Source organism: Chiloscyllium plagiosum, unplaced genomic scaffold (genome assembly GCF_037043375.1).
Source record: "Chiloscyllium plagiosum isolate Xiang-an unplaced genomic scaffold, Cpla_swu_hap1 HiC_scaffold_10, whole genome shotgun sequence".
Classification (NCBI taxonomy): domain Eukaryota; kingdom Metazoa; phylum Chordata; class Chondrichthyes; order Orectolobiformes; family Hemiscylliidae; genus Chiloscyllium; species Chiloscyllium plagiosum.
The window spans coordinates 43,174,918-43,188,915 of NW_028270148.1; the positions used below are offsets into that span (position 1 = coordinate 43,174,918).

The following is a 13,998-nucleotide window of genomic DNA, read 5'->3' on the forward strand; positions in this document are numbered from 1 at the left end:
CAATTTAAATGAAAGTAGAAACTAAGTTGTCAAGAGGACAATGACTTCCCTCTGTAGCATCCTTCAGAGACTGGACAAACATGTGGGAGAGTTGCGAAATTGTCCATTTTGGCAGGAGGAATTGAAAAAGCAAATAATCAATATGGTAAGATACTGTAATGCAGAGTAATGCCTGATATGTAGCTACAAGTAGTGAGGAAAGCTGGTGGAATGTTACTTTTTATTGCAAGCTGACTTGAAGACAAAATTACAAAATTGTGTTTTAATTATACAAGGCATGAGTGAGACAACTAACTATCGTGTATGGCATTGCTCCCCTTATTTAAGGGAGGATGTAAATACGTTGGAAGCAGTTGAGAGGATTTACTCAACTAATACCTTGAATAGGCAGGTTGCCTTATGAGCAATGATTAGGCAGACTGGACTAGGTTCAAGTTTAGAAGAATAAGAGGTGGACTTAATTGAAACATACACGGTCCTGAAGGGTCTTGACCAGTGCTTCAGGAAATGTACCCTTTCCTGGGAAAATTTAAAATTCGGGTTGACCAGTTTAAGACAAAGAAAAAGAAAGACACTCTCAGAATTGGGAGTCTTTGGAACTCTCCTTGACAATGCAGTGGAAATAGTCTTTGAATATTTTTATGGCAGGAGAAGATAGATTCTTTTTAAGTAAGGGCATGAAAGGCTACTGGGGATGGAGCATTTAGATTATTCATGATCTCAGTGAACAGCACAGCATACTTGAGGGACCAAGTGACAGGCTCCAAAATCACAAGTTCCTATGCACCAGGAATGGGGCTTGAATCAACTATTTCATTCAGGCACAAGACGTTATCAGTGATCCATGTCCACACCTGGAAACATCCACTGGGACCTTACTTCAATGCAATCCATGAGTCCACATTCTGAGACTGCTTGATAGCTGATTGTACATTACATTAAGATTCTTCCAAAAATGCCAAACCAATAGCCAGAGTAATAAAAACAAAATAAAGACGAGTATCCAGCTCATGGTAATACTGGACAAGTCTGATCAGAGTGAGATCCGCCTTGATAGACCAAATTTTGTTTTTCTTTACCAAGGAGCTCAGTCACTGAACATATACACAAGGTCGCCAACATGCTTTTACCAAGACCATAAAAGTTTACCACCACTAGTGAAAAGCATAAGTTATATTACACTAGACAAGAAATATTGGAATGATATTATAAAAAATTCATCTCTTTCATCCCAACAGTACTATTATAGACATTTAAACCTCACTGAAGAGTAATCCTATTCTCTATGCCTCCAGTGGGTACAATTACAACATTTCAAAGACATTTGGATATGTATGGTTTAGAGAGAAATAGGGTAAATGCAGGCAAATGGAACTCGTTCAGTTTAGGAAATCTGGTCGACATGGGCGAGTTGGAACATAGGGTCTGTTTCTGTACTGTGTGACTCTATCCAACTCCTAAACATGTTTCTCCAGTTCTCTTGATCTTTAAATCAAAGGAAGAATTGATTCAGCAAGCTCCTTTCTTTACGAAATGATGCCAATATTTATAATTGCCTTCTTTGGTCTACATAATGATTTTCATGCTTTGAAAAACATTTCTTTTTTATGACCCAGTTCATATGGTTTGCAACAATTGTTGCATGGACATCGGTGTACGTTTGACCAAAATTTGTACAGAGAAAACAGGTGCCCTAATTTGTCACATGGCTGCTAGCTCATTGATTGGTTCCAAATCATTTGGAGAGTATATATACTTCTGCAATTCTCAGGTATGATGAATGCTGTCCAGAAACACCTATCTGGTTTCCACCTTCCAGTGCTGATTTGGGACCTGCTTCCTTACCTTGTGATGGAAGTTATGGTGCTGTGGGCCAGACATGCCAAAGCTATTCTGTATGAGAGTTGGTGAAAGGTGGAAGTATGATCTCACAGAGATGAAAGTTGGTAATATCAGTCATGAGTAACACATGGGAGTTTGTAAAACAGCACAAGGTTGAAGAAAATACTTTAGGTGCAAAATTTCTCGGTAAAGCTGAGTGAGCAGCCAGAGATAGAAATTCAGTGAGAAACTCTTTGGTATATCCAAACTGACGATCCTGGTCTGCTTGAGGTTCAAACCTGCTTAGGCAGTTTCAATATCGATACATTTACAACTAGCCAGCAATGTGAAAAATTCCGACATATGTTCTGTACACAAAGCAGGGCAAATCAAAACTAGTCAATTACTGACCAATCGATCTACTCTCAATGATCAGCAAGATTATGGAGGGGGTTGTTGACAGAGTGATGCTATCAAGTGGGACTTACTCAGCAATAACCTACTACCAAAGTGTCCTCTAAGCTATGCAATTGCCAAGAACATTCACACGGACTTTGGGTTCCAGAAGTAATGCCATGCAGGGATCTGAGGTCTGTGTTACAGACGACCAAAAAATCGAAAAAACATAGCTGTTTGCTAATGCTGAATTTTAGTTCCACCAGGACCACTAAGCTCCTGATCTTCCTTCTTCATTCATCGAAGCATGGACAAAAGACCTGACTCTAACTCTAGAAGGGAAGTCACAATGATTGCCGTTGACATCAGGCAGCATTTGACCAAGTTTGGTAAAGGACAACGATATCAGATACATGGGTGCACCACCACCTCCAACAACTTCTTGAAACCACACACTATTCAGGCTCAGACATATAATTGTTGTTCCGTTACCATCTCTGGGTCTAAACTCTGCAATTCCCTACGGAATAGCATTTGATATGTACCCACACTCAAAGGCTCGAGCTGTTTAAGAATACAGCTCACCACCACTTTCTCAAGTTTAATTAGCCATCCATCTCCCATGACAAAATGAAAATGAATAAATTTCTGCCTTCTGACTTGAATTTGATTCAAAAGGTTGTGAAGAATTAAGCCCACATACATAACTGGCCAAGTGCAAAAAGTGACGTGATGTATAATTTCACTGAGGAGTCCCATGCAAATGATGAAATCTAAAGAACATCCAACGTTAATGTAAATTAGTGGCGAGGTAGTTACACAGGATTAGGAGACAAGCCATTGCTTAAAATTAGAGACAAATGAATCTAAAAAATTCTGTAAGTGAAATCACATTACAAAGACAGTGAGAAATGACATGGCCAACTGTATCAATACAGTCAAAAGGAACAAAGCTTCCATAGTAACACAAATGGGTGTTGATGAATTGTCTCAATATTGTGGACTAGGTGAAAGTTGGACTGCAAGAATTCAAACAAAAAGGTTAGGTGACATCAATGATCTCAAGAGACATTTGAGAACAGGTTCAGGTTCAGACATACTCCTCACTTTGTTCTGCAGTCAGGCCAGATTCCAATTCGGGTCTGACATCAGAATTCATACATATCATTGCAATACAGGTTTTTGAACAGAAACGTCAGCTTGGCTCATAATTAACACACATCAGATTCAGCTGATTATAGATCCGAACTCCTCTCCACAGTTTGAGAACATTACTTAAGCTGAAAATGACAGGTTTAATTGAAATAGTAGGCCTGATGAGACATCTGAGTACCAAGCATACTGAACTCACATAGCTATTAGCATGCATTTCACCTTCATTTTTGAGAATAAAACTGGAACATATAGTGAGCCTTAGAAACTGTGTCTACTAAGGTCCTCAGTAGACTTGAAAGATTTCTCAAGGTCTCATGAAATCAGATTTAATCTGAAGAAAGGTCTACTGCTTGCTTCAGGACATGGCTGCCTAAGTCTTCAAACTTAGCAGTCCAAGCTGAAACTAGTCATCCTTCATGACTGTAGGTTACAGCTATTCTGCTTTTGGAATGCCTATACTTGGTAATTTGCAAACCAAATTACAGCAGGCCCAAATTTAATCACAAACACTGTACAAACAACCTCTGGAGAAACTACATTTTATTATAGTTAGGCCTAAGGCACCAGCTTTTAACATGTACTTGAATTTCCACCTGACTATTTTTGTAGGTTTTCCATGCAGTTTTTCAAATACCCCCCCCCCTCAAAATGGTTTTGATGAGATAGTTATGTGATGGGTAATAATGGACATTTCAGGAAACAATTTTTGAGTATAAATTCTGAGAAAAGTGCCCAGGTTGTTTTGGATTCCTTCACATGCATAATTGAAACCAGCCATTCTGTTGTTGCTGCTACTCCACTGACTTTCCAACTACTTCTCATAGTCTGTGACCAACAAGACCCCAATCCTAGGAGCCCCAAATTCCTGAAAGTCCCCTATCTATCATCTGTTATTCCTGGAAGCTCGAATCTTCTCATTCATTAAATCCATCCCACATAGATAGTCCCACACCCCTAAACGACTGACCCCAAGGACAGGGAGCAATGCATTGTCCTCATCTGTTCCTCAGATGACACCTCAAACTAGATTCTGTCTGCTCTTCCATGTTTTAGACAAGTTTCCCCAAGGCTGTATTCAGTTGCAGTGAATTTCTCCCTAGCTCTTGGCTAACAATAATGAAAAAGTGTGCAGCTGAAACAACATTCAAGAAACCTGACAGCATCCAGAACAAAGCAGCACTACATCCATAAACTTTCACTTCTTCCACTACTGATGCTTAGTAGCAGCAGAGTTATAGGATCATACAACACAGAAATAGACCTTCCAATCAAATTCATCCATGTTGACGAAGTTTGCCAAACTAAACTAGTCCCATTTGCCTGGGTTTGGCCCATATCTTTCTAAACCTTTCCTGCTCATGTACCTGTCCAAATATCTTTTAAACATTGTAATGGGCCTCCAGATACCACTTCCTCTGGCAGTTCATTCAACATACAACAGCATCTACAAGCTACAAGTTACGCAACAGAATATCACGAAGGTTCCTTAGCCAGCATTTTCCAAACCCATGGCCACTGTTAGGAGCACAAGGGCCGCAGTTACATGGGAACTCTGTCATCTGCATTCCCTTCAACGCTGCTTCCCATCCTGACTTGGAGAGTACTGGTTACAAAGAGAGATTGGATAGACTGGGGTTGTTTTCCTTGGAGCAAAAGACACTGAGGGGGGACATTACTGAGATATATAAAATTATGAGGGGCATAGACAGGGTAGACGTTATCTCTTGTTGGACAAGTGGGTGATGAGGAAGCACAGATTTAAGGTAAGGGGCAGGAGGTTTAGAAGGGACATGGAGAAAATATTTTCAATAGAGGGTGGTGCGAATCTGTAACAGACTGCCTGTAAGGGTGTTAGAGGTAGAAACCCCTAAACATTTAAGTAGTATTTAGATGCACATTTGTGATGCCAAGGCATACAAGGCTATGGCAATAGTGAGGACCGTAGATGCTGGAAAGTCAAAGTCAATAAAATGTGTAGCTGGGAAAAGCACAGTGGATCAAGCAGCAAAGGAGTAGGAGAGTCTAAGTTTTGTGCAGGACCCTTCATCAAGGTTAGGAAGGAAGGCTGAGAAATAAGTAGCAGTATGGGCATGAGGCTGGGGTAAAGGTAGGTTGAATTGCAACAGTTAACGGGGTAAGGGGGAGGTGTGGTGGTAGGTCTTGTATCTCTTGTGGTCGCAGGGAAATGTGCCAGGTGTGGAAGAGAAGTTGGTGGGGAGTGTGGACTTCGAGAGGGAGTCGCGGAGGGAATGGTCCCGACGGAAAGCAGATGGGATGAGGAATGAAATAACCTTTTGGTGGTGGTGTCAGACCGCAGGTTTGCAGGTCTGAGAAAGCAAGGCCCTGAGGTGGGGCAGGGTTGACTGTGGTGAGAGAAGATGGCAGCGCATGGCTGCAAACGTGGGGCTGAGGATACATAGGGAGAACAATTTCTGGAGACTTTGAAATTTGCTGTAGGTAGGGGTTGTCACGGTCTATGGGCCAACTGCTGAAAAAATGGGATGAAAATATTTAGGTTTAACTGCTGAAAAAATGGGATGAAAATATTTAGGTTTTTATTTTTGATCTGTGCAGATTTGATGAGCAAAGGGCCTTTCTCTGCCTGCACACCTTTACAGCTCTAAATTATCATCATTTCAGTGTCACTGGATTTAAATCCTGGAACTCTGTGCCTTACAGTATTTTGGGAACATCTACACAAAACAGACAAAAAGCATCTCTTCACCACCATTTCAAGAGCAACCTGGGATAAATACAAAGTACTGCTCTTGCTAGCAACACCCACTTCCTTAAAAAAAACCCTTGACCACCAACACTAAATCACTTCATCTGGTTCAGGGATTCAGTGCTGTGTGCAACTGACAATCATGTTTCCTTAGTGCAATACTTCAAAAATTGTCCACAGCATGCTTTGACATCCTGAGGTTATTTTTCTTTGAGGTGGCACTACTTATGTAGTTGGCAGGTTAGCACCACTTCCTGACCAACATTTATCCTTCAACTAATTGAATCAAATTGACTATTTTACCCACTCACAAATATAAGAAATCAAAATATTTATAAAGCACTTAAGCATCCTGGTCACATGAAGTCTTTCATTTGTGAAATGTTTTATTGTTGGGGAAAATCACACCCCTGAAACACCTTTTATGTAATACAGACAGATTAAATATCTTGGCACGTCCACAAGGCTTTAAATCCTCTTCAAATGGCAATATAACTTACCTGAATGAAAAGAAACACTCCACAATTGAAACATTTATGTGTAATGGTAACAGACCCAACTTGTACACTACCAAATGGCTATATCTGAGACATCTGGAGTGTGGCCAATTAACATTTAACGGCCAATATTTCATCATGAACATTTTAACTGCTAGGGCTCGTTTTCTGTCGCCACAGTTGGCTCCTCTGAGTCAGGATTCGGGATAATTAATTATTAGCCACATCTCATGACAGTGGATGTCAAAGAATTTGTTTCTGATGAGATTGTAACTTCACATCAACAGCAGGAAGTGCTCAGTCCGCTAAGTTAACAACACAAATGGACCTTCAAATCTAAAACAAGTGACGGGAGGGAGAAATAAAAACGATCATCTTCGGGTTTCGTACAGAACCGTATAAGAGCTTGTCCTTTCACCTGATCGGTGGGACACCATGTCTCAGCAGTTCGGAGGACACCACCGCAGGCCTGGGAGAGGTCTTTACATAGCAACCACCTCACGGTTTGAGAAAGGCAGGAGAGCGGAGAACAAACCAGACTGAGCAATGCTTCCCAACACTATTTGTTAGCAAAAGATTAACACAGGGTACAGTGTATTTCATACCAATGCGATGTCCTTCGCCGAACAGTCCATTAAAAACTTCGGGATGGCCGGAACCTCTTCCGACTCCGTGGCCGCCATCTTGGATTTCTAGGCCTAAGAAAGGAGCAGGTCTCCAACCGGAAATGATCGTCACCAAGGCCAAACATCCGCTCTCCTTAGGCATGGGCTCCCCAGTCTATTGTAATTTCAACACCAACCATCAGACAAACCGACTTTGTTTGTTACTTAAAAGTTTTTGCAAACGTTTTAACTGCTAAAAGAGTTAACTTGTTGACCAATTTATATGTGACTAAATTTAATTTCTGCACCCCCCCAAAAAAATGATGTGAATACAAAAGCAAAGTACTGCAAATTCTGGAAATCTGAACTAAAAACAGACAATACCAGCCTGTTGACCCTGAAGGTGGCTTTCCACAAAACTAGAAATCTGGACTCAAAATAGAAAATACTCTCATATTCACCCTAAAGATCCCTCCACAGATGCTGCGTCTTGTTTAGAGTAGTTCCAGAATTTTCTGTTGATATTATCTTGATTAGATTATCTTTTTATAATCATCTTTCTTATAGTTGTCCTGTTTTTGTTTGATCCTGAATAAAATGTGCACATTATTGCACTGACTATTCAGAAATATCAAAACATAAGCCAAAACCTATGTCAGCTGATCTTACCTTCAGTGTTCTAAATTCTGAGGAAGCCACTGATCTGAAAATGTTAACTCTGCTTTCTCTCCACATATGCTGCCAGACCCCTAGGTTTTTCCATTATTTTCTATTTTTGTTTCATATTTCCAGCATCCACAGTTTGTTTTGTTATATTAACTTTAGTGTTATTGCATTACCAAAGCAAAAAGGTCATGAATTCCCTAAGTCCTAACTTTAATGCAACAGTACCTACATGCTGCAATTGCTCTGCAACAGCATGATTATGTGAGTAGTGGAGGAGAGAACCAATCTCAATAGCCGTGCTCTCTGATGTTGAGCAAGCTGTAAACCAAAGCAGACTCATCAAGTGAGGCGTGTTGCTCCAGACACTTTCAATCCTAAGGTGGAAACATGCCTTAGACTTGGAATAAAATATCAATATTGGTATGGTGACCATAAAACTACTAGATTGATGTTAATAGTCGTCTGGTTTAGAATTCCAGATCCACAACAATCTCATCGACTCAACCTCCCTCTGAAATGGCAAGAAAACCATTCACTTATATTCCAGAACATGACTTGTATTCACTTGAATTCACAACCACCTGATGAAGGAGCAGTGCTCTAAAAGCTAGTGTTTTCAAATAAACCTGTTAGACTATAACATGGTGTTCATAGAATCATAAAGATGTACAGCATGAAAACAGACCCTTCGATCCAATCTGTCCATGCCGACTAGATATCCCAACCCAATCTAGTCCCACCTGTCAGCACACGGCCCATATCCCTCCAAACCCTTCCTATTCATATACCCATCCAAATGCCTCTTAAATATTGTCATTGTACCAGCCTCCACCACTTCCTCTGGCAGCTCACTCTATACACGTACCACCATCTGCGTGAAAAAGTTGTCCCTTAGGTCTCTTTCATATCTTTCCCCTCTCAAACTAAGCCTATGCCCTCTAGTTCTGGACTCCTTGACCCCAGGGAAAAGACTTTGTCTATTTATCCTATCCTATCCATGCCCCTCATAATTTTGTAAACCTCTATAAGGTCACCCATCAGCCTCCGACACTCCAGGGAAACAGCCCCAGACTGTTCAGCCTCTCCCTGTAGCTCAAATCCTCCAACTCTGGCAACATACTTGTAAATCTTTTCTGAACCTTTCAAGTTTCACAATATCTTTCTGATAGGAAGGGGACTAGAATTTCACGCAATATTCCAAGAGTGACCTAACCAATGTCCTGTACAGCCACAACATGACCTCCCAACTCCTGTACTCGGTACTCTGACAATAAAGGAAAGCATACAAAGCGCCTTCTTCACTATCCTATCTACGTGCGACTCCACTTTCAAGGAGCTATGAACCTGCACTCCAAGGTCTCTTTGTTCAGCAACACACCCTAGGACCTTACCATTAAATGTAGAAGTCCTGCTAAGATTTGCTTTCCCAAAATGCAGCATCTCGCATTGTGTGATTTTTAACTTTGTACACTCCAGTCTAACACCTGTTCCTCCAAATCACGTACTCGAGAAGGCAGCTCATCATCATTCTCTCACTAGTAATTGGGTGGATTGTGGATGATAGTAGAACTATTGCTTTTTTTTCTTTCCCTTGTCCAAAACCACCAGCTGAATTGGTGCCCAATTACCAGTGCCAAGACCTAACAGGAAACTGGAGCTGTCTGGAGTGGTCAGAGCAAAGGCAGATAGCAATCTGACAGAGCCTGCACATGCTTGCAGAGGAAAGGAGGCATTGCCTTGGAGGACCAGCAGTGTCAATATATATAAAGGTGACAAAGCAGCCAACCTGAGAGATAATCCACTCAATTTATTACACAAATCTAATTATTGTCGTGTTGGCTCTTCTCAACAATGCATCCAAGTACTTTCCAAAGTTCCACAAACAATTGTAGCCTCAGCAGTAATCTGTATAAGGTTAAGAGTACTTGCTTCAAATTGCAGTCAAGTATCGTTCCCATTCTTATAAATGTGGCCTCAGGTGTAATTTCCACAAGGTTAAAATAATATGTTGCAACTTGTAATCAAATGGCCTTGAAACATATCCTTCAGCATGACTGGCCATTCTGAGAATAGTTTCAGAATGATTAGAAACTGCATTGGACAAATGAAAATGAGATTCATCATGAAATCATAGAATTGTACAACACGGAAAGAGACCATTTGTTTCATTGTAGCTATATCAATTGTTTGAAAGAGCTACTCATTCAGTCCTACTGCTTGCTCTTTCCCATAATCCTATAATTGTGGCCCTTTGAATACTTACCTAATTCTTTTTTGATAGTTGCCATGGAATCTGCTTCCAAGACTCTTTCAGGTAGCATATTACAGATTATAATTAAACATAATACAAAACAATTACCTCAGCTCAAGTTTTTTTCTTAGAATTTTGTTAAAATCATATCCTGAATTATTGACCTATCTGAGGAAAAAGTAGATTATCCTCATTTACTCAATCAAAACTATTGCAAATCTCATCTTCTCTGCTTGAAGGAAAATGCTCATAACTTCTCGGTGCTCTACATAGAACTGAGGCCTTTCATCTCTGGTTCTTTGGACCATTTCCAGAACCATTACCTGATACAAAAATCTCAATCAGTCTGGACCTCAAACAACAGAAGTAACACTGCAAGAAAATTAAAATTGAAGTCTCAACAATCCCACCAAGATGATATTTCTCAGTCAATACCTCACTGCAATCCTCTCAACCTCCAGCCATCTGAAATTATAGTCAGGCCAAAAGCGCCTGATCACCTTTAAAGTCCAATAAAACAAACATTTGTGAAGAAGTCTTTGGTCTCTCTATCAGCAAATATTGACTGCTTTGACAAAGGTGACCAAAATATACAGGACCTACTTGAGCAAAGGTGCAAAACGTTTGCAGCCTGAAACTTTGTCAGAACTGAAGGGAAGAACAGCAATCTTACAGGTGTCTGAAGGCAACAGTACAGCTTAAAACCCTTTATGTAAAGAATAACTAGTGAGTGGAAAGAAAGTAGGAGATTCACAACTGTCACAAGATATTTCTAGTGCAGCTACACAAGTTGGTATTCCTCAAATGGGAAGAGAAGTGCATGCCAAGCAATTTCAGAAATGCTGTGTGATGATTTTATTCAACAGCAGACAAATCTGATTCCAGAATCGACAAAAAGGTCCCTCTCTGCATGCCACAAGGAAGATTATTGCAAGGTTCTTCTTCAGTTGTCCCTTCCAAGCTGCAGTGTGGTTTTCACCCCTCAAGACGGATAACAGATATGAGCTTCATGTAGTAGCAAATTAAAGAAAAATTCAATCAATAGCACCAACTGTTGTTCTTGGACTTTTCAATCACACAAAAGCCTATGACAATTAAGAAACCAAAATTGGGGTGAATATTCCCAAAAAGCTATCGATACAAATTAGTCACCATCCTTTGCATGTCCAACAATGACATGCAAGTTTTGCTCCTTATCAGTGGAATCACCACAGATCCCATTTTAGTGATGTCTGGAGTCAAGCAAGGCTGAATAATTGCATGAACATCTTCTTCATCTTCCTCACTGCTTCATTGAATCTCGTCACCAGAAAATTACCCGTTATCATAAAGGTAATTTACAGAACAAATTCCGAAACTGCGTTGACTTCAGTATAAAGCCAAAACTATTTCAACTAAAGTCATTAAGCTCAAATACACTGATGCCTGTGTGCTCACATAAAAACGAAGCTCCATCCTTCTCTGAAGAAGAGAAGAAAATGGGTCTTTTCATTTATCTTGAAAACTGCATGATTTATATATATTAACATAACTTTTGGAAGGCAAATGTTACCAGAGAGGCAGATCAATGTAGCTTGTTCTTATGAAAGTTTTCTTTGAAATAAAATCAATGTCAAAGTACTTGTGAAACAGTGACCTTTGTCGAGTGTTCCTCAGAAAGCAAGTTGCTGTACACCCGTCATGTGTTAATTGAAAATTGTTCTTACTGTACTGATTTATGACACATGGGTAAACATTGAATGCGTGTTTTCGATTCAGAATAATCAAAGATTGATTTTCGTTTCGAAAACCCAGAGATTGGAGGTATTTTAAATTAATTTGGAAGAGACCTGATTATGGTCAGAAACAAGTTTAGCTTCTCTCCCCAGTGGAGTTCAGGACAGTTCAGGGAAAACACAGGCATCTCACTAGAAAAGTTTAATTGGTGTAGCTTCAAGGAAAGTTTGTTGAGAAATCTAAAGGTTATTAGGAGCTGAGAAGATTTAAGCTCTCAGTTTTTTTGAGTTTTTATACAAAATATATTCCAAACATTCACAGGAAAGTATAATTTTAAAATTTGATATGAAGAGGTAATTTCTGTGCAATTGAATATCTGTAAGTTGATGGCCTTAGGAAACAGATTGAAACTCGGTTTGCTATGTATTTTATGATGTATCTAGTCTGTCCTCTGTGTATAGACAGCTTGGTTTTTTTAATTCTATGATTGTGGAATGAACTATTGTTAAAGAAATCCTGCAGCCTTGAGTGAGAATGTTTCAATGACTGACCACCGCATTAACTAAAATTTTAAAAAATTATGATCAATCAGACACTTTTATTCTGAGATCTGACTTGTCCCGTAGTATCATAAGCCGGGAAAGCTAAGTTCTATTCAGACCAGCTTTCACAGCACAACACCTCCCTGCCATCAATTAAGGTCAATGAATAAATCCTGGAAATACTAACCACTGTTTATACCATGAGCGCCTCCTCTTGACAAAGAGAGATATAGACATTTAAACTTATCATTGCCTTCAATGTGCTATCTCAGCCTTTGATAGACTGAGGAGAATAATATTTGAGGATCATTAAGTTTCATTAGGCAGCTGTATCATGAATCAGAAGATATTGGGGGAAGGGAAATTACGATGCAATTAGGAAAGATTTAGGAAGTGTAGAGTGGGAAAGGAAACTGCAGGGGATGAGCACATTAAAAATTTGGAGCTTATTCAAGGAAAAGCTCCTGTGTGTCCTAAATAAGTATGTACCTGTCAGGCAGGGAGGAAGATATAGAACGCGTGACCCATGGTTTACTAAGGAAGTAGAATCACTGGTCAAGAAGAAGAAGAAGGCTTATGTTAGGACAAAATGTGAAAATTCAGTTAGGGCACTTGAGGGTTACAAGGAAGTCAGGAAAGACCTAAAAAGAGAGCTCAGAAGAGCCAGGAGGGGACATGAGAAGTTGGTGGCGGATAGGATCAGGGTTAACCCTAAAGCTTTCCATAGGTATGTCAGGAATAAAAGAATGACGAGAGTTAAATTAGGGCCAATCAAGGATAATAATGGGAAGTTGTGAATGGAGTCAGAGGAGATAGGGGAAGCACTAAATAAATATTTTTCGACAGTGTTCACTATAGAAAATGAAAATGTTGGCGAGGAAGATACTTGCATCTAGACTACAAGAGATTGAGGTTCACAAGGAAGAGGTATTAGAAATACTGCAGAGTGTGAAAATAGACAAGTCCCCTGGGCCGGATGGGATCTATTCTAGGATCCTCTGGGAAGCAAGGGAAGAGATTGCCGAGCCTTTGGCATTGATCTTCAAATCATCATTGTCTACTGGAATGGTGCCTGAGGACTGGAGGATAGCAAATGTGGTTCCCTTGTTCAAAAAGGATAGTAGAGACAACCCTGGTAATTACAGACCAGTGAGTCTCACTTCAGTTGTTGGTAAAGTGTTGGAAAAGGTTATAAGAGATAGGATTTATAACCATCTCGAAAAGAATAATCTGATCAGGGACAGTCAGCACGGTTTTGTGAAGGGTAGGTCATGCCTAATGAATCTTATTGAGTTTTTTGACAAAGTGACCAAACAGGTAGATGAGAGTAAACCGGTTGATGTGGTGTATATGGATTTCAGCAAGGCGTTCGATAAGGTTCCCCACAGTAGGCTATTATACAAAATGCAGAGGAATGGGATTGTGGGAGACATAGCAGTTTGGATCAGTAATTGGCTTGCTGAAAGAAAACAGAGGGTTGTAGTTGATGGAACATGTTCATCTTGGTGTCCGGTTACTAGCGGCGTACCGCAAGGGTCGGTGTTGGGTCCACTGCTGTTCGTCATTTTTATAAATGACCTGGATGAGGGCTTAGAAGGGTGGGTTAGTAAATTTGCCGACGACA

General features: G+C 40.1%; 1 protein-coding gene across 3 annotated transcripts in view; it reads right to left on the minus strand.

Moving 5' to 3' along the window:
- Positions 1-7,301, minus strand: part of ubr2 (ubiquitin protein ligase E3 component n-recognin 2) — a 140,641-nt gene extending 133,340 nt beyond the window's left edge. For 2 of the 3 annotated variants that reach the window (XM_043695713.2, XM_043695712.2), the window contains exon 1: positions 7,200-7,301. In XM_043695713.2, the coding sequence (XP_043551648.2) occupies positions 7,200-7,277 (78 nt within the window). In that variant the 5' untranslated portion in view covers positions 7,278-7,301. The remainder of the gene's footprint in view (positions 1-7,199) is intronic. The other variant, XM_087991297.1, reaches the window with a different exon arrangement.
- Between the last annotated feature and the right edge of the window lie 6,697 nt (positions 7,302-13,998).